This window comes from Microcebus murinus, chromosome 24, assembly GCF_040939455.1.
Source record: "Microcebus murinus isolate Inina chromosome 24, M.murinus_Inina_mat1.0, whole genome shotgun sequence".
In the NCBI taxonomy this organism is placed as follows: Eukaryota; Metazoa; Chordata; class Mammalia; order Primates; family Cheirogaleidae; genus Microcebus; species Microcebus murinus.
The window spans coordinates 16834769-16859765 of record NC_134127.1 but is presented as its reverse complement, the minus strand read 5'-3'; the positions used below and the strand labels follow the sequence as shown (position 1 = coordinate 16859765).

At 35.7% G+C, this 24997-nt stretch overlaps 1 protein-coding gene across 9 annotated transcripts in view; it reads left to right on the top strand.

Annotated features, from left to right (window-relative positions):
- PSD3 (pleckstrin and Sec7 domain containing 3) overlaps positions 1–24997 on the top strand; it is a 460884-nt gene that overhangs the window by 237561 nt on the left and 198326 nt on the right. For 8 of the 9 annotated variants that reach the window (XM_012785047.2, XM_012785050.2, XM_012785051.3 and 5 more), the window contains one exon: positions 17511–17600. In XM_012785047.2, coding sequence (XP_012640501.2) covers positions 17511–17600 — 90 coding nt within the window. Of the gene's footprint in view, positions 1–8334; positions 11182–17510; positions 17601–24997 lie in introns of those variants that run through there. The other variant, XM_075997246.1, reaches the window with a different exon arrangement.

Below are 24997 nucleotides of genomic sequence, written 5' to 3'. Positions count from 1 at the left end.
TATATACTTAGGATTGTCTAAAGGTTTTCTACATTAGTTTTCTTTATCCTTGTTTATAATACATGCTCTTACAAGTCTATTGAATGTATAGTAGCTATCATAAGAACTAACCATATAAAAATGTGTTTCTCTTCCTCCTTTGGATTCATTTTGAAAATAAATTTTCCTTCTAGGTGGTAAGTTTTGATCCATAATTCTGGATGTAGCTTCTCTTGCATCATGATTGCCTGATTTTTTTTGTTGTTGTTGTTATAGTGTCTCTTTGACTTACTAGCATGAGGTGGAATCATTCAGAAAGTAAAGTGAATTATTTCTACTGTCTGCCCCTTTTTACCTTTTCCTTAATGCCTAGGCTACCACCACCTGTTATTTGGTCCGATGCCTGAATGATCCTCTAGGGGAGTAAACTAATAAACTATTTTCCTTTTCTTCCTTACCATTGTGTCATGATAGCAGAATAACAGCATGCTCCTTCTAAGAATTGTTGAGACCAGCTTGCCCTCATGCTTTCAGTAGGGGAGGGCTAACCTGGGAGATTAACTTCTTTTGGCTGTTCTTGGTGAATCTTTCCTTTACTCTGAGGAGTGATGCACTGAAAATGCATTGGTATGGGCCTCAGTTTGGCCTGCTATTTCCTTACTAATAAAGTGATGGAATGTATACTAAAAAATACTTCTAACATAGCTCAATGTGACATGCTGGAATGCCTTTCTTTCTTTCTCTAATGTCTTTTCTCATTCAGTGAACACATATAGTGTGTCTACTCTGTTCCAAGTTCTGTGCCATTTGGGTAAGGATCAGAAATGAATGAGACATGTTCTTGGAGCCAAATCTTGTTTCTGGTAGTGTTGGCTGACTTGACCTCATTAGTCAGATTCAACTGGAGACGTGGGAGCAGGTAGCTGAGGTGCTGTCGTGGAGAACACTGGGAGGTGCTTTAATTTCACATGGGATTATAGTTAAATCTCACGAATTAGGCTAGGAAAAAACCAGTCTGAAGTGTACACAGTATTTGGGGAGAGAAATTCATTGATCCCCCTGCAGTACCTTCTTAAAAAAATGCGAATGATGTATCATTACCTTAGCAGGTAGCATCGACCTGCTTTTACCTGTCTGTATTTATTCTCTTAACTACTTCGTAATTTTGGTCATGTGGCTAAACTGCTAAATGGTCTTTTATTTTTAAAATGCTGCTTCATCTACAAAATATATATGCAAATTAAACTTCTATATATACAGATAGATTTCTGTTAAACCCTAGAGTTTATCTTTCTTTGCTATATTGGAATTAAGTGGTATTGAATATTGCTTGAACAATCAACAAGGATAGAATTAAATCTCTTTTTTTTTATTGTTTAAACCTTTCATTTTATTGGAAATGGTATGAATAAACAGGTTTGACAGGTTAGAATAATTCATACTTCTTCCCTTTCTGGGCTAATCTTCAAATGTGTTCTGTTTGCTACAGCTAGCGATCTCTCTTGGATTTGGATCATAGTTAGGATCCAGACATCGTGACAGGATTATCGCCCAGGCTGAAGACAGGAGTCAGGGGCAGGACACTTGTCACCAGGGCTGGCATTCAGAGGTGGCAGAAGTTTTAGACATAGCATTGAATTGCTTTGAGGAGTGAGATAGATGAGAGCATAGCCAGTTGGCCAGTTTCTCACAGCTAGAAAATCACAAGAGCAACACAAGCCAGTGGCTGGCTAAGGTCAGACCATGGTGAGAGACAGTAGCCAGGGCATTATTTTTAATCAAGATTTGTTGACAGAATCTACCTTTTAGCATAGTGGCTTGAGATTTTTAGTAGCAATTTTATCCAGTTATCCCTGTGGTCCCCAGTATTGATGGGAACCCGCCCACCACATGCAGTGGGGGTAAGAGGCTGGGGTGTGGCTTTTCTGGGGGAGATGGTTCTTTCTGCCTCAGCCTGGGCCTCTTGCACATACTTTGTCTTTGGGATACTGAGGGCTTGGTATCATCCCATGTAGTCTGAGTTTAATGAATAGGGCAGGAGCTTACTCTCAGGTTTTTAGTCTTGGGTTGTACTTTTGGTAAAGGGGTAAAACCATGGCTGGTACACCAAACTTGTAGGGAGAAGAAAGAAGTCAAGGAAGAAAGTAAGTATAGGTTTTGTAGCAGAATAAATGTTTAAGAGATTTGCGGAGTTCAGTTTGACTTATGTTGTAGGAATTCATTATTTCTTTTCTCATCTGTAAACTGAATTCTTGGATTTGCTCCATGGGAACCTACAGTTTTAAATGGTGGATGAATACTTGGTTTATTGTCACTAGTGGAAAATGGTTATTATAAAAATTGTTATGAAAGAAATATGATGCTTTTAATTTTTCATATTGTGCTATCTTATATGCCACAAACCTCTGAGAGATTGATGAATCGTATGTAGTTGATATCCTCAAGAAGTCTCTGTATCTGTAGCTATCGTATTTGTAATTGGCAGCTGCCTTAAGTGCATTTTGCATGCTGCCCTCCCATCTCCTGTATTGCTGTCTTCCACTTGCATACATACCTCTTCCGGCCTGCTGCCCTTTATACGCCCTCTGCCATGAAATCCATCCTTTGCATTGCTTTTTCTCCCTCAGCTTTGTCTTGCTGTACAGTCTGGCGATGGTCTTAATTTCTGTTAAACCAGCAATGCCTCCTTCCTTGGAGTCCTCATCTCCAACCCTTGGTGCCATGTCTGTCTTTTCACCTGACCTGGAGCTCACCAGCCACAATGATCCTCCACAAGGCTCTTAGCCCTTAGAGCTTCTCGATGGTCCTGAAAGTTCACAGAAGCATCCGGCCTAAATCTCAGAGTTGCTGAGGGTTTCTGGTAGGGCGTGTAATTCATCTTCTCCATTACAATTTCTGTCACCAGAAGGAGCATGTGTGGGATGGCCTGAGAACCTAATCATCGGCTGTGGCAGTGTTTTCATAGGAAAATGTCATCTGAAAGTTTTTAATTTTAAAATGACCTTTAGGATGTAATTCACTATCATATTGGTGGCCATCTAGATTTTCATAGGAATCCTTATGTAAGTATGTCAAAGTTTAATCATGCTTTGATTGATTTTGTTGGATTCTAATGGAAGCCTTCTTTCCTTTTTCCATTCCTCTATTCCCTGCCTCCCCACCCCCATTTTTTGGTGTACTTCTGCTTTCTTTAGAACAGGTTCATATATGGAAAATACCTCAGAGTAGCTTTTATTAGTATGTCAATGGGGCTCATTATTTAGGGACCTCAGATTATCTAATTCATACATTATTCAGTCACTTAATACTTTCTCCTTTTTCTTACCATTGTGAGCTTTTCACATCTACACAGTTCATTAGGAAAAGGTGATACAGAAAAGCAGGTTAAACTCTAAGTCAATTTTGCTCTTACTATCTGCAAATGGCTTGAAGGGAAAAGCAGTGAAGATGACAGTGATTGGAGCCTCTGACTCTTCTAATCCCATTACTTAATTTAATATCTATCCTATGACAAGTTAAAAGTTAGTGTTTGTAATTTGACAGTGAGTTCAGTGTGTTCATCTTCTTAAATTTTAGAGGAGGTACTTTCTATAAAACACCGAGAGAATTTTCATTTTACTACTTGTCAAACTTTTTTATTTCAAGATGTCTTTGTACTCTTAAAGTGTTTTGGGTCCTCAAAAATGTTTGTTTATGTATGTTAATATTGACCACATTAGAAGCTAAAATATAAAATTTTAATGTTAGGTCAGTTAAAACCCAATAAATGAATAACATACTTTTATGAACAATAATTATACGTTCCTAAGTAAAAAATTTAGTGAAAAGAATAACAATTAAAATTTTTGCAAGTCTCTTTAATATTTGGCTTAATAGAAGATGGCTAGATTCTCATATGGGCTTTTACATTTAGCCACATGGACTGCCACACTAGAAAAAAACATTTTTTTCCTTGGAGCCATGGTGTTTTATTATGAAAATAGAATAAAAACTTCAAAAACAAATGATCCTTTCTAATTTAATACGTTATTTTTCATTTTCTGTGCATGAGTTATATGCAATTGTCAATATTAATTGTAACAAGAACAAGTAAGATTTTCACAACCGACTGCAGGGTTTTGCCTGGGGCCACCCGTCACGCAACATGTATGCCACAGCATGGCAGCGTGAGTTGCCTGCACCACACGGCTCCGAAGGTAAAGAGGCGTGTGAGTTACATATGCTTCAGGAGGCCCCAGAGTCAAAACTAGTGTGAGTTAAATACAATTCATATGGCAGTTAGTGTGTTAGTCATTTGCAATATATTACAAGTTACATCTTCTAGAAAATTCCAGTGTATATTTGTAAGAATGAGAAAAAGTTAATGTTTTTAGTATTATAAAAATAGATTTGACCTCATGGACTTCTGGAACAGGATCTCTGAACCACACTTTGAGAAGCACTGTGCTAAGATACTATTTTCAGTTCCATATTTTTAATCACTTCCAGTTCATTTTTCAATGGCAATGTATTACCTGAGAGATGGGACAAATCCCAGTAAAATTCCAGGTATCTCTATATGTTGAACTCTTAACACTTAAATGAGCTATGTGATTGAAGTTTGTGAAAGAGAACATTTAATATCACAGCTATAGTTTCCTGGTTTGAAATTTTACAAAGGATCTTGCTTTGCCCACTAATCATACAGATAAAGAGAAATAGACACCTGAGGGCAGCATATCATCAAACTTATTTGGTAGAGAAGCATGCAAAATAAAAGCAAAACATGAGCTTTAGCAGAGCTCCATCACTGAAGTAATTACCAAATCAGTAGTATGCTTTTTCACCATTTATTGTAACATGTTGGAGGAGGTGGAATTGTCATGTGGGAGGGGTGTGCCTGCTGTGTTTTAATATCCCAAGATTCATGAAGCCAGATTTTACCAGTGGATGGGGAGAGCTTTGTCTCTCTGAAAGCATGTTGTCCACAAAGCTTCCAGACCCTACACTACCAAAAGTGAAGAATTTTAGGGTCATTATGCCTAATTCTTCAACTTCTAGGTTAGAGTGTATGCTGTGGTCTGCTTTCCTAGCAAATACCTAATTGAGACAACTGGCCCTATGAACAGTTCCCCCACCCCAACACTGAGTTTAAAGTAGGTGTTGGTTAGATCTTTTTAGAAGGTTACATTCTCTCTATTGTCATGGAAGGCATGCTCAGAACAAAGACTAGGTCACACACATACTGAGTTGGACTGAAGCTTGTCTAGCTGCCTCTAAGAACGGGATTCTCTATCTTAACTCTTCCCCCCTTTGGTCTCATTTCCGGAAAAGCTGGTTCTCTATTAGGATGGGGTGAAAATGGCTTAACTTGAACAAACAGAAAACTTGAAATTAAAGAATAAACTACATCAGGATGCCTAATCTATCTGCTTGCTCACTCATGATGTCCTCAATGCCAACACCGCTTTCTTCCACTTTCTTTTAGACCAAGGGTAGATAAATTATGGCCCATAGGCAAAATTCAGTTAGGGCTTGTTTTTGTAAATGAAGTTCTATTGAAATATAACTGTTCCCAGTTGTTTACATATTTAGGCTACAATGACAGTATTAAATAGTTGTAATGGAGAATATATGGTGTACAAGCCAAAAATACTCATATGTGGTTCTTTACAGAAATTTACAGATTTTTTTGTATTTTTTCTCTTGCCCTTAGTCCATGAAATCTTCTATAATTTGGACACTACCTCCCCCAAGCATAGGTAGAGGATAGTGTGGAGGATAATATATTTGCTTAAAATTCTATTTTGGAATGTGTTAAAAACATATCCAGGTCAAGTTTTTCAGGAAAGATAAATCCATCAAAGAATTTTCCTCTAAATGGCATTTAGTGTATCTTTAAAAGAAAACAATTAGAGAAAATTGTTCTCTTTATTGTAAGACAGTATAGTTGAAAATGGCCATATTGTCAATGCAGACAATAGCCTTAAATTGAGGGGGGGGAGGCGGATATGAACCCTTAATATAGGATGATTTGAATTTTTTATATTTACTTTCATTAAGGATGACACCTTAATTAGCTGAATATTTACGGACTTGGGCCTGTTGTATTTTGGAGTTTCAAATTAAATTCTTATTTTTTGTGGATTTCCATTTTGTTATCTTTTTAAGTTTGATTAAAATGCCTTCTGAATTTAAAAGTAATGATCCAGAGATTCATATTCAGTAGCATCTCAGTTTTGGTTGGAAATGTTGCATTGATTTCAAGGGACTATTTCTATGCCTCTGAACACATTGGGAGGCCTTTTCAAATCTCTGTGCGTTATTGACTTAATGGGAAGTATTTAGAATATGAGAAAGTACTATGAAAGCACTTTCTTGGCATACAACTGACTAACATTTGTTTCAGAGCAGGCCTACTTTTATTCAAAGTTGTGAATCAATTTGGGAAGAAAATGAATAGAACCATGACAATGTATAAGTTTCTCTTTAATACCTATGAATCCTTAAGATATAAAATCAATGACTACAGTTAGCTTTATTCAGTGGACAGTGTCTGCTTGAATAATATATCAAAGTAATTGATACAGTTTAGTGTATGACATGGAGAAAAAAATCAAGGCATCATATCAGGTGCCTCTTGATGACAAAGACTTCATTTTACTTATACTCCCTGTTAAAAAGGTATAAAAGCCTATGACTGAAGGGAGGTCTTTAAATACGCCAGTAAGAAGTGAAAGGGACTGACCTCACCCTTCATCTTTTAATCTTGAATTTTAGCTAGAAGAATTACCAATGAGTCAGGAGAATAATAAATGACAGATTAAAAATAAGTTCAGCTAATGAAGTTATTCAAGAAATTATTGGAAATCTTTGACACATACAAAGCTATATCTTGGTTATCATTGTTCCCTGCATTGGTAAGGCTACTAGGGCATGGTATATTGGCTAATTACACTAATGCTGCTTTACTATGTAGGACTCAAAGTATTTGAACAGGCTTTTGTTGGTCTGAATTTTTATATCCATTTTCCCCACCTGATTGCTATTTTCCCAATTGTTTCCAAGCCCATATGAGTCAAATTGGTATCTTTATATCAGTATATGTATGCATCTGGTTGTTTATCTGTATTCTTTATAATATCCTTTATAATAAACAGATAAACGTGTTTCCCTGAGTTTTTATGAGCCATCCTAGCAAGTTAATCAAACTCTAATATGAGATGGTGGGAAACCCCCATTTATAACCATCCATCAAAAGTATAAGTGACAATCTCCTATTTGTGATTGACATTTGAAGTGGGGGTCAGTCTTGTGGGACTGAGTCCTTTATGTGTGCGATCTCACAACATCAGCAGGTACATAGTGTCACAATTGAACTGAAATATAAAACACCCAACTGGTGTCTGCTCGAGAATTGGTTGTGTTGTGGGGAGAAATCTTCACATATTTCAGTGACTAGAGGTGAAGTATTGAGCTCGAGTGGTATGGGAGAGTAGGGAAAAGCTATTTGTTTTTTTTTTTTTTTTTTTTTTCCTTTCCCTCTGAGCATATAACAAGACAGCCATGAAATACAGGAATGAATGACTGAGAGAAACTGAAGGTAGAAATAGATAATTCAACAGTAACAATTTGAGACAGCAATACCACACTTTGAATAATGCTCAGAACAACCACACAGAATATCTACAAGGAAATGGAAGATTTGAACAATACTATAAGCCACATAGATCTAACAGACATCTACAAAACACTCCACCCAGCAACAGGAGGAGTATTCTTTTTGAGAACCTATGGAATATTCTCCAGGATAGCACCAAAAAAGTCTCAATAAATACAAAAGGATTGAAAATACACAAAGTGTGTTCTCTAAACACAATGTAATGAAATGAGAAATCAGTGAAAGAAGGGAACTTACGGAATTTAAACAATGCAATCCTAAATGACCCAATGGGTCAAAGAGGAAATTCACAAGGGAAATTTAAAAATTGAGATGAAAATACAACATAAAACTTACAGGATGCAGCTGAAGCAGTGTGAAGTATGTTAAATAGCAAATCTGTTGCAATAAACAGCTATATTAAAGAATGATCTCAAATCAACAGTCTAACCAATCTAAATTTCATTGGAAGAAACAAAAATAACAGAAAACTTGATCCAAATAAAGCAAAGAAAGGAAATAATTTCGAGTAGAAATAAGTGAAAGAGAGAAGAAGAAAAGCAATATAGAAAAATCAGTGAAACCAGATGCTTATTCTTTGAAAAGATCAATAGCAGTGACAAGTTTAGATACTGCAAATAAAAAGACTCAAATTGCTAAAATTAGCAATGAAAGAGGGGACATTACTATTGGCCTTATAGAAATAAAAAGGATAAGTGAGCCCTAGCAACAACTTTATGCCAACAAATTAGATACCCTGGATGAACAACTTTCTAAACAGCTAAAAACTACTGAAATTTAAGAAAAAATAGAAAATCTGAATATATCTTTAGCAATTGAATAGTTTTTAAACTAGCAATCAAATTTGCCACAGAGGAACACCCAAGATCAGATGGCTTCACTTGTGAATTACACCAAATATATAAAGAAGTTTTAACATCAGTACTTCACATTCATCAGGGGAAAAAAAGCACTTCTCCAATCATTCTGTGAGCACAGTATTGCCCTGACAGCATAAATGAGACAAAGAAATCATAAGAAAACTAATACCCTGATGAATATTCCTTGTGTAAAAGAAAGAGCAAATGTAATTCAGCAAAATATAAAAAGGAGTATATATTATGACCAAGTGAGATTTATTGCAGATGCAACGTTGGTTCAACATACAAATGGAATAAAGGAGAGAAGCCACATGATCATCTGAGTAAACACGGGGAAAGCATTTGACAACATCCAACAATGTTTCATGATTAAAAAATTTAAAAAAAAAATGAAAAACCCTAAACTAGTCATAAAAGGAAATTTTCTCAACCTGCAGTGAGCATCTATAAAAAATTTCCAGCTAATTTCATACATAATGGTAAAAGACAAAGGCTTTCCCCCCAGATCAAGAATAAGACAGGGATGTCTACTCTTGCCACTTACACACGTCATTGTATTAAAGACTCTAGCCGGGGTCTAGGCAAGAAAAATAAGACAGGATTAGCAATGAATAAGCAAAATATTAAGAGTGACATTACCAAAATGGTGGCGTAGAAGCAATCTGATTTTACTCTCCCCCACAGAAAATAAAAGCTATTGTATGCCAAGATTATCACCAGCAATATCCTAGAACTCAAATCTGAAACTGAGACACAATCCCTGGGGCCACAGAAAAGTGAAAAACTCTGAGAAGACAGTAAGAGAAACAAACTTCTCTACCCACAACGCCACTCTCCCAATGTACCAGGCACTGTGCACAGAAAATTCCCCTGTACTAGTGCTTTCTACACTGGAAAAAGTGAGATTGAGGCTGACAGCCTACTTCCACATCATCTTGGGTTCTCTTGCAGGAAAACTGTTCCTGCCTCAACCCAAGGGGATGATCATAACTACGTTCAAGAGGAAAACACCTGACAGCAGTTAGAGACAGGAGCGGTGAAACTAGTAACCCCAGCCCCTGAAACTGTTTTCAATCTCAGCCATAAGAAATGCCAAATCAGAGTGGCTGTTCATGAGCCACATCTGCTGGAGGAACACTCCTGGATCTTCTGGTCACAAATACCTACTCAGCCTTGGCACACAGCTGGGTATCCCCTTTTGGACCTACCACCCCTGCAACTGGGAAGGCCATTGCTCTGAGCATCTGTCAGAACCAAGAGAAACCTTGTCTTAATGTTTCATCTAGTGCTGAAAGGAAGCAGTGATCTAGGACTGAGGGCGCTCAGTAGGCAATTACAAAGGACCTCAAAGGAGACATAGCCTAGAAAGACCATAACAAGCCAGATAGGAAAGACTGAAATAATTAATTCCCCAATGTGAAACCATAGACATATGTTCATGAGAAACAACAGCATGTAGGGACCCATAACCTTCCCAAATGATGAAGCAAGGAACCGATGACCCTAACGAAACAGCAGCATATGAGCTCTCAGATCAAGAATTCAAGATAGGAAACTCAGGAAAGGAAACTCAGTGAACTCTATCAGAAAAGCAAAGCAGAAATTTATCAGAGAAATTTAGCAAAGAGATTAGAATACAGAATAAAAGTCAAATTTTAAAACTGAAAAATACATTTGCTGAACTAAAAAACGCATTATGGGCTCTCAGCAGCAGAATGCATCAAGCAGAAGACTCAGTGAGCTTAAAGACAGGCTATTTGAAAACATAGAGAAGAAGGAAAAAGAATGAAGGACACCTACAGGGTAGAGAGAAGAACATCAAAAGAGCAAATCTAAGAGTCGTGTGTGTGAAAGAGGAAGGTTAGGAAGGTTTTTCAAAGAGATACTAACAGAAACGACTACAATACAATAATAAGGGACTTAAGCACTCCACTTTCAGTAATGGACGGATCATCCAGACAGAAAAATCAACAAACTTCAGAGCTAAACTACACTCTAGTCTAGACCAACTAGATCTACCTTACACTTACAGAACATTTCATTCAACTGCTCCGGAATATATATTCTTATTAGCACATGGAACATTCTCCAGGATAGATTATATGTTGGCCCACAAAACAAGTCTCAAAAAAATTCAAACAAGTTGAAAGTATATCAAATATCTTTTCTGAACACAATGGAATAAAACTGAAAATTATGCCTTCTATGTCACAGGCTATTGACAAATATGTAACAAGGGGAACTTTGGAAATTATACAAATACATGGTAATATAACAATATGCTCCTGAATAATCAATGAATCAATAAAAAAATTAAGGAAATTTAAAAAATGTCTTAAAATAAACAAAAATTGAAATGCAACATTAACAGACTGTCTAGAGTAAAGCAAAGCAATACTAAGAGGGAATATTCTGGCAATAAACACATCAAAAAAGCATTAATAGAGAGGGATTCATGGAGATAGAGAATAGATTAGAGTTTACCAGCAGCTGGAAAGGGTTAGGGGAAAGGGGATTTAGAAAGGTTGGTTAATGGGCATTTTCTCTTTCCCTTGGGCCAGGCAGCGGTGGTGGTGGCTTGTGCAGCCATGGTCAAGATTAAGGTTCAGGACCCTCATGGCAAGAAGGAGGAACTGCTGAAACAGCTAGATGACCTGAAGATGGTCAGGTGTGGTGTCCCAGGTGTGTGTCACCAAAGTGACAGGCTGCATGGTGTCTAAGTGCTCCAAATTCTGAGTGATTGGCCAATCTGTTGCCTGTGTTCTTACAATAATTAACCAGATTCAGAAAGAAAACCTCAAGAAATTCTACACAGGCAAGAAGCCCCTGGGTCTGCAGCCCAAGAAAACCCATGCCATACACGGCTGGCTCAACAAACACAGGCCTGAAGACCAAGAAGCAGCTGTGGAAGTAACAGATCTACCCAGTGCAGAAGTACATGGTCAGGGCCTGAGCTTCACAATGTCAATAAAATACAAACTGGCAGCAACAACAAAAGAGAAATAGGTTGGTTACTGAGCCCCAAAATACAGTTAGAAGAAATATGATCTAGTATTCCATAGTATAATAGGATGATTATATAATAGTTAAGAATAACTCATTGAATATTTCAAAATATTAATACCTGGAGGAGAGTGATTGGAATGTTCCAAACATGAAGGGGGTGAATTTTGGGGGCAATAGATGTCCCATTTGCCCTATTTTGATCATTATGCATTATATGCGTGTAATAAAATACCACATTGTACCCCAGAAATACATATATGTTTCAGCAAGAAAACTTTTTATATTTGGCATAATAAAGTATTTTCTTTAAAACAAGTAGAAAGGAATCTATTTGTAGAAGAAATACTCGTGTGTATAGAGAATCCTAAGGGCTCTACCATAGAATAAATAAGACTATTAGAACTAAAGCTTAACATGGTTGCAGAATACAAGTTAATTCTACAAAAATGAATTGTATTTCTGTATGCCAGCATTGAACAATGACAGTAAAATTAATTTCATTTATAATAGTATTCAAAAGACTAAGATATAAAAGAATATAATAAGATAGTTTCCAGTAAAACTATAAAATATCATTGAAAGAAACTTAAATAACTGGAAAGATATTTCATTGTCATACAGTGGAACATTTATTGTTAAAATTGCAGTATTCTACAAACTGATCTTCAGATTAGACACAATTACTTTCAAAATCCTAGCTGGATTTTTTTTTTTTTTCGCAGAAAGTGACAAATGAATTTTGAAATATGTGGAAATATAGAGGACCCAGAATACTCAAAACTATATAGAGAAAGGCAAAATATGGAAGACTCATGATTTTTCAACTTTAAAACTGTACACAAAACATTACTGCAAGCTACTCAAGACACAAATAATTATGCAAAAATATCTCATGTTCATGGATTAGAAGACTTAATATTGTTAAAATGTTCATATTACACCAAGCAATTTACAGATTCAACACAATTCCTTCCAAAAATCTCAACAGCATTTTTTTCAGAGATGGAAAAATTCATCCTAAAGTTCATACGGGATCCCAAGAGACCCCAAATAATCAAAACAATTTTGATAAACAGCAGAGTTGTTCACTAACTCTTCTTTATTTCAAAAAAATTATAAAATTACAGTATCAAAGTAGTGTCCTGTTGGCATAAGGACAGAAAAATGCACCAGTGGAATAGAATAGAGAGTTCAGAAATAAATTCTCAAATGATCTTCAAGAAGGGCACTAAGACCACTCGGTGGGAAAAGGACAAACTCTTCAGCAAGTGGTATTGGGAAAACTGAATATATTTATGCAAAAGAAAGAAGTTGGACCCTTATACAGTATATAAAAGTTATCTCAAAATGGATTAAAGACCTAAAACTATAACATTCTTAGGAAGAAACATAGGGCAAAAGCTTCATGACACTATAGTTGGCAGTGATCTTGGATATGATCCCAAAAGCAAAAATGCGACTACATCAAACTTAAACACATGCCTCAAGACACACAAAAGTGAAAAGGCAACCTATACAATGGGAGAAGTTACTTGCAAATCGTGTATCTGTAAGAGGTTAATATCCAGTCTACATAAAGAACTTCTATATCTCTACATCTAAAGATTAAATATCTGAATTAAAAAGGTAACAAAGTACTTGAGTAGATACTTATCTAAAGATAGTATACAAATGGTGATGACCATATAAAAACTTGTTCAACGTTCTAATCAGAAATGCAAACAAAAACTGCAGTCAGATATAATAACCTCACACCCATTAAGATGGCTCCTATCAAGAAAATAGAAAATAGCATTGGCGAGGATGTGGACAAATTGGAAACACTGTGCACTGTTGGAGAGATTTTAAAATAGTGCAACCGCTGTAGAAAATAGTATGGAGCATCAAAAAAAAAGTAAAAATAGAACTGCCATATGATCCAGCAATCCTCTTTTAGGTATATAGCAAAAAATTGAAAGGATTTTCAATTGATATTTGCCCACCTATGTTCACATAGCACTTTTCACAATAGCCAAAATGTGGTCTATGCATACAATGGAATATCATTCAGCTTTAAAAAAGAAGGAAATCCTGTGACATGCTATAAGGATGAACCTTTAGGACATTATGCTAAATTAAATAATCTAGTCACAAAAACAATACTATACAATTCCATCTATTTGAGGCTAATGTTAAATTCATATAAACAAAGTAGAATGGTGGTTACAAGGGTCTGAGATGGTGAGGGGAAAAGGAGTTGTTTAACGTATATAGTGTTTGAGTTTTCCAAGATGAAGTAGTTTCAGAGGTCTGTTTCAGAACAATGTTAACATACTATGTGAAACACTACTGAACTGTATGCTTAAAATTGTTAAGATGATAAACTCAATACAAAACTACAATGATCCAAAGTGTGTTACACTAGTAGAAAGCTAGACATCTGGATCAATGCAATAGAATCAAATACCTGAAAATAAACCCTTAGATTTATGGTCAGTTGATTTTCAGAAAGTGTTCCAAGACAATTTGGTGGGGGAAATAAATGGTGCTATAACAACTGAGTATCTAAATGTAAAAGAATGAAGCTGAATTTTTACTTCCTACCATATACAAAGATGAATTTGATATGGATCAAATATCTAAATGTAAGAACTAACACTGCAAAACGCTTAGAAAACATAGGAATAAATCTTTGTGATACTGGGTTAAACAATGATTTGTTAGATATGACACAAAATGCTCAAGTAACAAGAGAAAAAAATAGATCAGTTGGATTTCATCTAACTAAAATATTTTGTATTTCAAAGGACACCAAGAAAGTGAAAGAAATAAAGTGAAAAGGCACCCACAGATTGGAAGAAAATATTTATAAAATACATATCTGATAAGGAACTTATATCTAGAATAAAGTCCTACAGCTCAACAATAAAAATACAAATATCCCAATAAGTAAGGGGAATAGGATTTAAATAGGCATTCCTCTAATGAAGATATACAAATGGCTAATAAGCACATGAAAGGGTGCTGAGCATCATTAAGCATTGGTTATGTAGAAATCAAAACCACAGGTTACAAGTTAATATCTGTAACTAGCTAAAATAAAAAGGACAGATGTTTGGTGTTTGTGAAGTTGTAGAGAAACTGGAACCCTTATACACTGCTATTCAGAATGTAAAATGATATAGACAGTTCAGAGCATTAGTCTGGCAGTTCTTCAAGTGAATAAACCCAGTTACCATAGGACCCAATAATCCCACTCCAAAGTATTAATACATACCTAGGAGGAATGAAAACAAGTCCACACTGAAACTTGTACATGTATATTTATAGCAGCATTATTCATAACAACCAAAAAGTGGGAAAAGTCTGTTTATCAGCTTATGAATGGATAAAATTTGGTGTATCCACACAATGGAATGTTATTTAGCAATATAAAGACATTAAACACTGATTCATGCAACAACGTGGATGAATCTTGAACACATTAACGAAGCCATCCATAAAAGGCCACATTTTATATGATTGCATTTATATGAAATGTCCTGAGTAAGCAAATCCATATAAATAGAGAATAGTGGTTTCCAGGTGATCCCTAATAAGAATGGCAGGAAAGATTTAGGAAAGTGACTGTTGGTGGGTTCAGGATTTCTTTTGGGGGTGATGAGAATGTTCTGAATTTAGGTAGTAGGGATGGCTGCACAGTTTTATCAATGTACTACAAATCACTGTGAAGTATCTAGTTCCAAAGAGTGAATGTTATATGAAACTATATTTCAATAAAGTTGATATTTTAAAAATATTATAGTGAGTTGATACTTTTGCATCATTATATAACAAAATAAACACACTAATTTTAAGAGATTTTATTTTTTTCTTATATTTTAATCTGCTTTTACATAGATGTTGATTAATAACAAATAATTAAAAAACAGATAATGTTACAAGTATTTGAATTTTCCAGATCACATATCAAAAATATTTTTGGTGATTATCTAATAATTAGATCCTCCTGTAATATTGTTAAAAGCAAAAAATTGGAAAGTACCTCACTTGGAAAAGAATTTATTACTTAGCCATTTTTCATTCATCTTCTGAAATCCTTGAATCATATTCAGAAAAGCCTTTCTAAGTGATTTCATAATGACTATTGATTACACTTATTGCTTTTTACCTTGAAGCACCTTGTTTGACCTGATACACTTGAAAAGGATTAGGAAAATAGAATTGTTGTCTTTTTCAATATACTTCTGCAAAACAGTATTTTTCATTAAAGTTTCTGTGCCTTATATAATATTTATCAAAACTTTGGAACTTCAGATATAATTGATTTAACTTATGGGAAATATCAAATGAGTTAGTTGGCAAGGCCAGTTCTCACTGTCAAACCATTTCTTCAATCTTTCATATAAAATCTGCTATGCCCTCTTTGCTGATGCAAGAGGCAAATTTTCTAAGAAAAAAATTTTGTGCTTTCACTGTAAATATTTACATAGCTTGGGTAGGATAAACTATTTCATTTTGTAAAATAGGAGAAGGGCAGCCCTAAAGGGAGGGGAAAAGTGAATCATCCTAAGACATACAAAGCTATGTTCTCAGGCAAATCTGTGCTTTTGAAGTTGAGGTTCTGTACACGTATTCCCTTAAGTCTATCCTGAACTCCACATCCTTGAAGTCTTTATCTCCAGGAGTATGCTGTCTCATTTTAATGCTGCTCTTCTACCTACACTTAGTCTTTCATGAATGAATAAAATGGCCCTGAAAAGCATTCGTTTATTTGCAAGAATATTGTGTACACGTGTGTTAATATGTTGGTATGCTTTCTATTCACTTGGACCACCTTTTGCCAAAGATGGCATACATGTGCCACTTGCTGTGTTCTACCCCCCTCTCCTACACTTGTGACAGATTTATCTTGGTGTCCATCTTGAATCTCAGAATCCTTCACAAGTGGCAGCTTTTACTAGTTGATTCAGCTGGAATAGGAGATCATTCTCTGTGATAGTAATTGTATTAGTTTTCCTAGCCTATCTGTATCTTTTTTTATAGTTTAGATTTTCCAATTACATTTTGTTCATTAATGTGATTTCCTTTGGCTAAACTTTATTATCCTTAAATTAGTTTGGAAACATATGCTGGGAGATAATTCTCTATGGGTCTCTCACTTTTCTGTACATTTTTTGAAATGAGGCTTTGGTTGCCTGTGTTCTTGTCTATCCAAGGTTATTTCTATATATAGTGAGCAGCTTTGGAAGATAGAGACTTCAGAGTGATGGTCAGATTTGTTTATCACCTTGGAGGAGGTGTAGAGCTAGTCTCTCTCTCTCTCTAGCAAGAGATGTAGACATACTTACTGCCCATTATCAAAGATTTCTGCTCCTGAAGTGCAGGGTTTCTCTCCTATAATGCAACCCATGCATATGCCAAGTGGCATCTGGCCCTATTCAAGTTGCTGTGTGAGAAGTGGGGCTCAGGGAACTAGAGCAAGATAATGTCAATACTCTGGCCATTGCTGTTATTGTGAGTAATAAATACCTGTGCCTCTCAGCCAGGCATCTTATTTCCTCTGCCAGCATCTGTCAGACTGTGACAGGCTAACTTGTTAGCTTGAAAGTAGGGTAAATCTCAGATCTGTCACATATCTTGACAGTATGTAGGAAATACAAATAAACACATAAACAACTATCTAAGTTCAGCTCAGAAATGTCACTTTTACCTGTGTTTTTTGTTAAAAACTATATTATGTATTTATATAAATGTAGCATAGGTTTTTCATAGTTTTTCCTTTGTTAACGTAAGTGCTTGATATAATTTTGCTATTTATATTTAATCAGAATTTCAAAAGCATAGTAATCCATCTGTTTTTATGCATTAAAATTGTATTATATGTATATATGTGTGTTTATATATGCACGTATGGTCATGTTTGCAAAAACAAATTTTTTTCTCTGCTTAATTGCATATTTAAGAATTAATCCTAATTCCATAAATGTCATTATGATATATTCTTTGCTCCTGTTCTGTTCCAGAATATTGGAAAGAAGATGACCTGCCAAGAGTTCATTGCAAATCTCCAAGGGGTAAATGGGGGTGTTACGTTCTCCAAGGATCTGCTGAAAGTAAGCCTTGAACTATTGTTTTTTAATACAGGCTGATGTTTATATTTACTGCTCACATCTTAATCCAAAATAGGCTAAGGATCACTGAAGTGTTTTGCTTTTAGCTTTTGGTCTTAGTGGTGATGTTTCTGTTGGGCCTTGTCGTGGATGCTTCATTCTGCAGAGTACCCTTAAATTAATAATTTCTAAGAATCTGTGTTGTAATTAATAATACTGAGATAATAATTATTTGGAGTGGTTAGCAGTACAAATAATCAGTGGGCAGTTTTTGTTTGATTTATTTGTAAGTAGACCATCAGAACTTGAGAAAGGTCACAAAGGTATATTCACCATGGAAACAAAAAAGCATTTGCAGGCTGCAATGGAAGCAGTTCTGACTGTATTCAATCCCTAGTCACAGAGCCACTCAGGTTGTCTCTGGAAATAGATTCAGTTAAATTCTGAGTAATTGTAGAATACCTGAATTATTTCCACTTGGCTTTATTATTGGTAACAGTAAGCATGTTTTTCCCCATCATATTGGTTTGGAATCAACAAAATCACTTTGAAATTGATATATTTTATAGCATTAAAAATGAGATATGCATTTGATCAAATACAAAATAATGATAGTGACTATGAATATTACAGAAGTTGTAGGGTAGGGTGTGTATATTGAGAATGTGAGTTTTACAGATTTCGATTTGATTCTAGCCTTCTTTTTAGAACAGTACACATTACAGGTGTCTCTTGGAATCAGGTGTGTGAATGAATTCGCTTAGAAATGGGACACATTTGAATCATGCTGTAATATGGAAATGCGCCAATTGAAAGATAAGTCCTTTATTATGTTTCATGCAACTTTTAAACTGTATGGAGTTCTGCCAGATTTGGAAAGACGTGTGTACTATGGAAAATGAAAGAAGGCATTAAGATATGTTATTATCACATTCTTAGTCTTACTGACTTTATTTGCAGCTCATTAAAAAAAAATTACGAAAACAGAAACTAAGTTTCAATTTACTATGTAAAGGAGGTATATTTTTAGATTGTTTCATTATAGAGCAAATGCTGCCGTTTCTGAAGCTATAATTCCCAATGGGAATGGGAGATAAAAAGGTGCAGGATTGTGGCATGATAAATATGTTATGTATATTCCATTGAAGCTACGCAGCGTTAAAAAGTCTCTTTTAAGTCTAGTGGTATTTGCACAGAAAGTCATGGTGTCTCTCCAAGACAGGATTTGCAAGGCTTTTATCACTTAAGTCAGAAAAGAAAATTGACAGGAAAATTTTCATAGTGAAGCTTTTAGATTCTAGTGGTAGGCTTATGGTAACCTGCATGCCTGTGGGTAAATTATTAGGTAGATTTCGAGCAGGTTTTGGAAGGAGCTGTCTGAACCCAAGCGTAGTTAATATACAGTCCAGTGGCTCCTGTTGATTTTGGGTAAACATACGTTCTTTGACTTACTGCTGAGAATTTGCCAGATGATCTGCTGCAGTCATACAATTGAGATCATGTTTATAATCCTCGGGTGAAAATATATATTAGTCTTTATTTACTGTGGGAAGATAACGGCGAGATGACACTGAAAATGATGGTGGTGTTTAGCATGGAAATTGTCAAGTAAAATATTTATTCCCTTTCATAACAAACCCCAGCTTCTCACCCACCCAAGATGAGAGTTTGCCATTTCAGTAGGAATGGTTTTTATTGTAAATTTCAACCAAAAAAAAGGTTTCTTTAAGCCTTTTTTGTTTCATTTCACTATTCTGTGTGCTGTTCCTTTTCCCTTCCCTTTCCTCCCCCCTTTCTCTTCCCTCCCTTTCTTCCTGTTTCTCCTTATTTCTTTTCATTCTTTCCTCTTTGTCTTTCCGTTTCTCTTATGATAGCTCTCTGTGGATTCCCTGCTGAGATAAATTATTGGGTGGAATCTCTTCTGTTTGAGTACTGGGGGAAATATATGTATGCCCCACAGATAGATACATACAACACAAAAAAAGCTTGGTATCATCTTTCAGGTTTCTGAGAAACCCCATCCTCTTTTTCTCCAATTACAAAATTATAGGCATATATGACATTCAGATTATTTTATGAGATATGAGGGGAGATTATGACCTTTCTTAGGTTTCTTCATAAAAATATAAAGAAAGATTTGATATCAAAAAAGTTTAAAGTTACATTGATTGAACTGAGGCTTTTATTGTTATATATTGAACTTCTTTTAGTTTACTTTGGATGAAAAGTAACATTCGGATTTATGTGTGTTCAGAGTTCTTCTGCCCAGAAATAACATTTGGACTTATGTCTCTTGTTCAGTGTGTTTGCATAGTTTGGAACACTTATTAAAGGTCTACTGTGTGTTCACCGGGTGTTGTGGGACTTGGAGAAGATGCTGGTACCAAATGGGCACCTATCCTCAGAGACCACAAGCTACTGAGAAACATGGAGGGTTCTTTCTCCCTTAAAATGGAAAGTTATTCTATATTAAAATAAAAGTACAAAGTGAATTCTGCTTTTTCTCAACAGAGCTGGTTAAGCAAAAATAGACCTCAGCATATTTAAATGTATGAGAAACTTGTCTCAAGCCTTTATTTCAAAGAATTTAATTAATATTTTGCCTCCAATTTGCCTTAGACCGCACTGAAGGGACAAAGGATACATTGAGCCTTTTCTTACAATTTGCAATTCCACCACAGTTTCCATTGCTTACCTAAACAACCTGAACAGATATTTCAGTATTTTGGCAAATAAGAATTTATTTCCCCACAAGTTGCTTGGAGTATAAGTTATAGATATCTATAATAAAAAGTGAAGTAAGTTTGACACCAAAAGACAACCAGTGATAGAATATTGTAGAGGGTGGGAGGAGGTTCATATTTGAGATGGGACTTTGTAGTATCCCCTCTTCTGTCCACAAACATTCTCATACGTAACCCTCCTTAGTGCGTCACCAAATCAAGATAGTAATTCATTTAACAGAATATGCCAGGCCATCTGGTATGTTTCACATACGTATAGATAAAAACAAAATTTGTTATCATCTTAAAGGTTTCTGAGTAACCCTATTTGCATGTCTCTACAGGGTCCACCCCTCCCTACTGTTGGATGTCATTTGCCTCCAACCATCGTTGTGGGTGGAGTGGAAAAGGGGAAAGGGAGGGGTTCTGTTATGTGTTCTTATAGATTTAGTAAAACATTCCTAAGATTTTCTGATAAATATTAAAACTTTTAAGGCTACAAATAGGGAGATGAGAATATATAGAATGTGGGTCACCTCTCAATTGCAGCTGAACTTTTTGAGATGGTCTAGTACAGTGATTGAGATTATGGAAGTGCAAACTATGCTAGCTGGGTTATGATGCCAAGCTCCTCTGTCTTCATAGCTAGGGGACAGTGAGCAAGTTTAAATATCTCTGAGTTTCTTCATCTGTAAAATGGGAGATTTTATTAGTACCCATCTCACCTAGTTGTTTTAATAAGTGAATGAGCTTTGGTATATATATAAGGACTTTAGAGTCCTAGCACGTAGCAAATGCTATGTGTTGGCAGTTCTTCACCTAGTCCAAAGTGGGGCTGGAATGGGACCCCATTCCTTCCTGCAAGTATTTGGGCTTAAGGTGTTTTAGGACCAAGTGGAATTAGTGCCAGCAGTCAAGACCTCTCATTTCTGTCTCTTTTTAGCCTGCTGCTTGCTAAGGACACATATCCTCTGCTCTTTGAAAGGAAATCATCTGTCACTTTGACCTGAAAATGAACCTTGGTTAACCTTACATTTTCCTTTTTACCTTGTCAATAGACTGTTTCTCCTGGGCCTATGCCCACATTTTTACATTTTATGTTTGATTTGGGTCTTTAGCAACTTCTCTCTTTGACATTGCAAGAGTGGAGGTACTCAGGTGGATTAGGTCTTGGAGTGGTCCTGGGACCTTAAAGAACCTTTAAGGAAGCAAACTAGTTCTTATCCTCTTGAGATCCCAAGATAATCCTGGGATGTTAATGGAGATGTCAATTATTCGAAATGACTAAATATTCCTGGGAAAAAGAAAGGTTGCTAGATATTGACTTGCTTTCCAGGTAGAGAGGCCTAGGTCTGAAGTATGAAGACCAATAGTGGTGGTATTTCAGCTTTGTCTTGGGGCAGTTTTTATAGATTCTTGACTCTGCTTGCCTACCTGAGGACATTTTCCAGTCGGTCTCATGAGAGCCTAATACCCACTAGTGAAGTATTGGCTTGTTATCATGTGCATGTTTCTGAAGCTCTTTATAGAATAATCTTTGACAATTCACAATAGCACAGACATCGACCTAATAGCACAATAGCACAGAAATTGACCTAAGTGCCCATCAGCTGATGAATGGATAGAGAAAGTGTAGGTATATATATGCATAATGGAATACTATTCAGCCTTAAAAAAGAAGGAAATTCTGTCATTTGCAATGACATTTATGGACCTGGAGGACATTATACTAAATGAAATAAGCAAGGCACAGAAAGACAAATACTGGCATGCTCTCACTTACATGTGGAATCTGAAAAAGTAGAATTCAAAGAATCAGAGTAGAGTGGTGGTTACCGGGGTGGAGGAGGAGGGATGTTGACCAAAGGGGACAAAATTTTAGTTAGATAGTATGAATAAATTCTGGAGATATATTGGACTTCATGGTGATTATAGTTAATATTGTATACTTGAAAATTGCTAGGAGGTTAGATTTAATGTTCTCATGACAAAACGATAAGTGTGTGAGGTGATGAATATGTTAATTAGCTTTAATCATTCCACAGTGTATACATTTCAAACAATACATTGCGTACCACAAAATACATAATTTTTGTCAATTAAAAAATTATAATTTTCTTGACTGTTCCGTCTCATGCTTAAAGGAGCACCTTGCTCCTTTGCATTTCAGTTCCCTAGTTTTTATTTCTTCTGAGTTTCATCAGAAACCTCTATTCTTGGTTTTAACAGAATAGTCCAATCTTCAGTCTAATCTGGTTTCCATTTCTAACGCTGGTAGTTGATAATTGTCCATTGCTCATTACATACAGGGAAGGACACAGGGACTTTGGGTGATGGCCACCAATTATTTATATATTTAGAGATGAAGTGTCCATTTAAAAATGTATTTACATAAAAGAAGGGAAGAAGCAATGGAAAATAAAAGGAGATACTAAAAAATGACATAGGAACATGTAGGGTGGAAGGTCAGTTATGGCTGCACAATAATTTCATTTTGAGGAGGCATCCAGACTGAAGATTTTGACAATGGAACATGCACCCCTGATTGTTTTCTTTCCCAGCTTTTCTGTTGCCACCTACCATTGGATATTCATATAATGTGCTGCTTAATATTTTTATTCTATTCATAGTTAGGTATTTATTTTTTTCCCCAGCAGCAATTGAAGTCAGTAGGTACCAAGGAATTGTAGAAAAAGTATTAGGTGAAATGATCTCTTTAACTTAAAAATTTTATATCATCTTATTGATGGAGAGAACAGGAACAAAAAAACAAAACAAAAAATCCAACCCTTTCGGAATGTTTGTGATATCACTAAAAAACAAAACTGAACACAGTTTACAGAGTGCTTTAAAATATACCTCTTCCTGATTATGCATAAATATACAAAAACTATAATAGATCCAGTTACAAGGCAATGTCACTGTAAATCATTAAAAAGCTAGGTAAAATAGAGCTTACTTTGGTCAATCAGTGATACGATACCCTTTCAGATTGTTCATTGCCATTAGATGTTTGACTTTAGAATGGTCCTAAAAATGTAATTTTTTGGTAGAAATGCTCATTCTGTCTCCTTTACTTGGGAATTTATTAACTTTTAAGTGCTCTATTAAGGGAAGACCAAAAGTTTTTCACTGGGCTATGTTTGTTAATGTGTGTACACACATGCACATGTGGGCATTGGGGTGTGGTTAGGGAGGAGTAGAGTGGTTAAGATGCAAATCAGGATGCCTGGCCCAGCAGGATTCACATGTTTCATTCCATTAATGGAAAGAGAAATAACAGTGAATTCGATCATTACGCATTCTGTTGGTTAGAATCCCACTAAAAGTTGTTATTCAGATGCATTTGTTTTTCCCTTACTTTCTCAAAGGACAGAATTTAGGCAAGATTCTCTAAAAAGAAGTTTCCAAAAACATACAGTCTACTTCCATACATTCCTTAACATATCTAGTTGGCCGAAAGCATATATATCTTGTTTTAAATCTAATTTTCTCATTTAGTATTCTTAGGGAAAGATAATTTGTTAAAATGATGGAGAAATTAGCCAGGAAGATAGCATTTAAACAGACTGAAAAGGTCAATAGAGAAAAAGATATTTTAAATAAATATTAATGCATCTTCTTAGATAAGGAAGAAACATAATTGAGAAATATAAAATTATGCTATGCAGGTTCACAACCATTAGGCTTTTTAATCAGTTACAGCTGTGTATAAGGACAAACACCAACACCAAATCAATCATTCATTACATATTTACAGATAAACAATTTTTTATAAGTCCAAACTCCGCAAAGGACTTTTACACAGAGTGTAAACAAGAGCTGTAAGGATTCTTCTAAAAAAGAGGGCGAGTGCTGTGCTCATACCTGTAATCCTTTGGGAGGTTGAGGCCAGAGGATTGCTTAAGCCCAGGAATTCAAAACAAGCCTGGGCAACATAGCAAGACCTTGTCCCTACAAAAAATTAAAAAAGTTAGGCATGGTGGCGTGTGCCTGCCCCCCTACTCAGGAGGCTGAGGCGGGAGGATCAGTTGAGGTCAAGAATTCAAGGTTGCAGTGAGCTATGATCAATGCCTCTGCTGGAGTGAGACCCTGACTCTAAAACAATTTTTAAAAAGAGAGCAAAGCCAGCCCAGCTCACTACCTGAGTTCTATCTGCCCCTCTAATTTGACCCTTTCAGCCAGGGAGAAGTTTGGAAATTTAGCACTGACAATTGCCCTACTTTTCTATATTTTCTACAGAAAGGCTGACCTTAAGCAACATGAAGTCTTCTCTTCCGTTTTTCATCCCCCTGCTCTCATTTTTGTGCTCTGCTCTTCCATCTCTGCTTCCATGATTATCATTTAGTACAAGTATTATTAGGGAAATCAAAATAATATCAAGTTCTGTTAATGTCGATATTCTGGTTTGTGATATTATACTACAGTTTTGCAGATGTCATTACTACAGTTTTGCAGATGTCATTAGAGGAAAATAGGTAAACAGTGCAAGGACTATTCTTTCTTACAACTACATGTAAATCTATAAATACATCAATAAAACTTTCAATTACAAAAATAATGAACGAGTCCACTAAAACAAACAAACAAAAGTAAATCACACAATTGCTCTTTATTCAGCCAGAGGTTTAGGCATCATATAAAAATTGGCTTAGTGAAATTAGACTACTCTTGGTC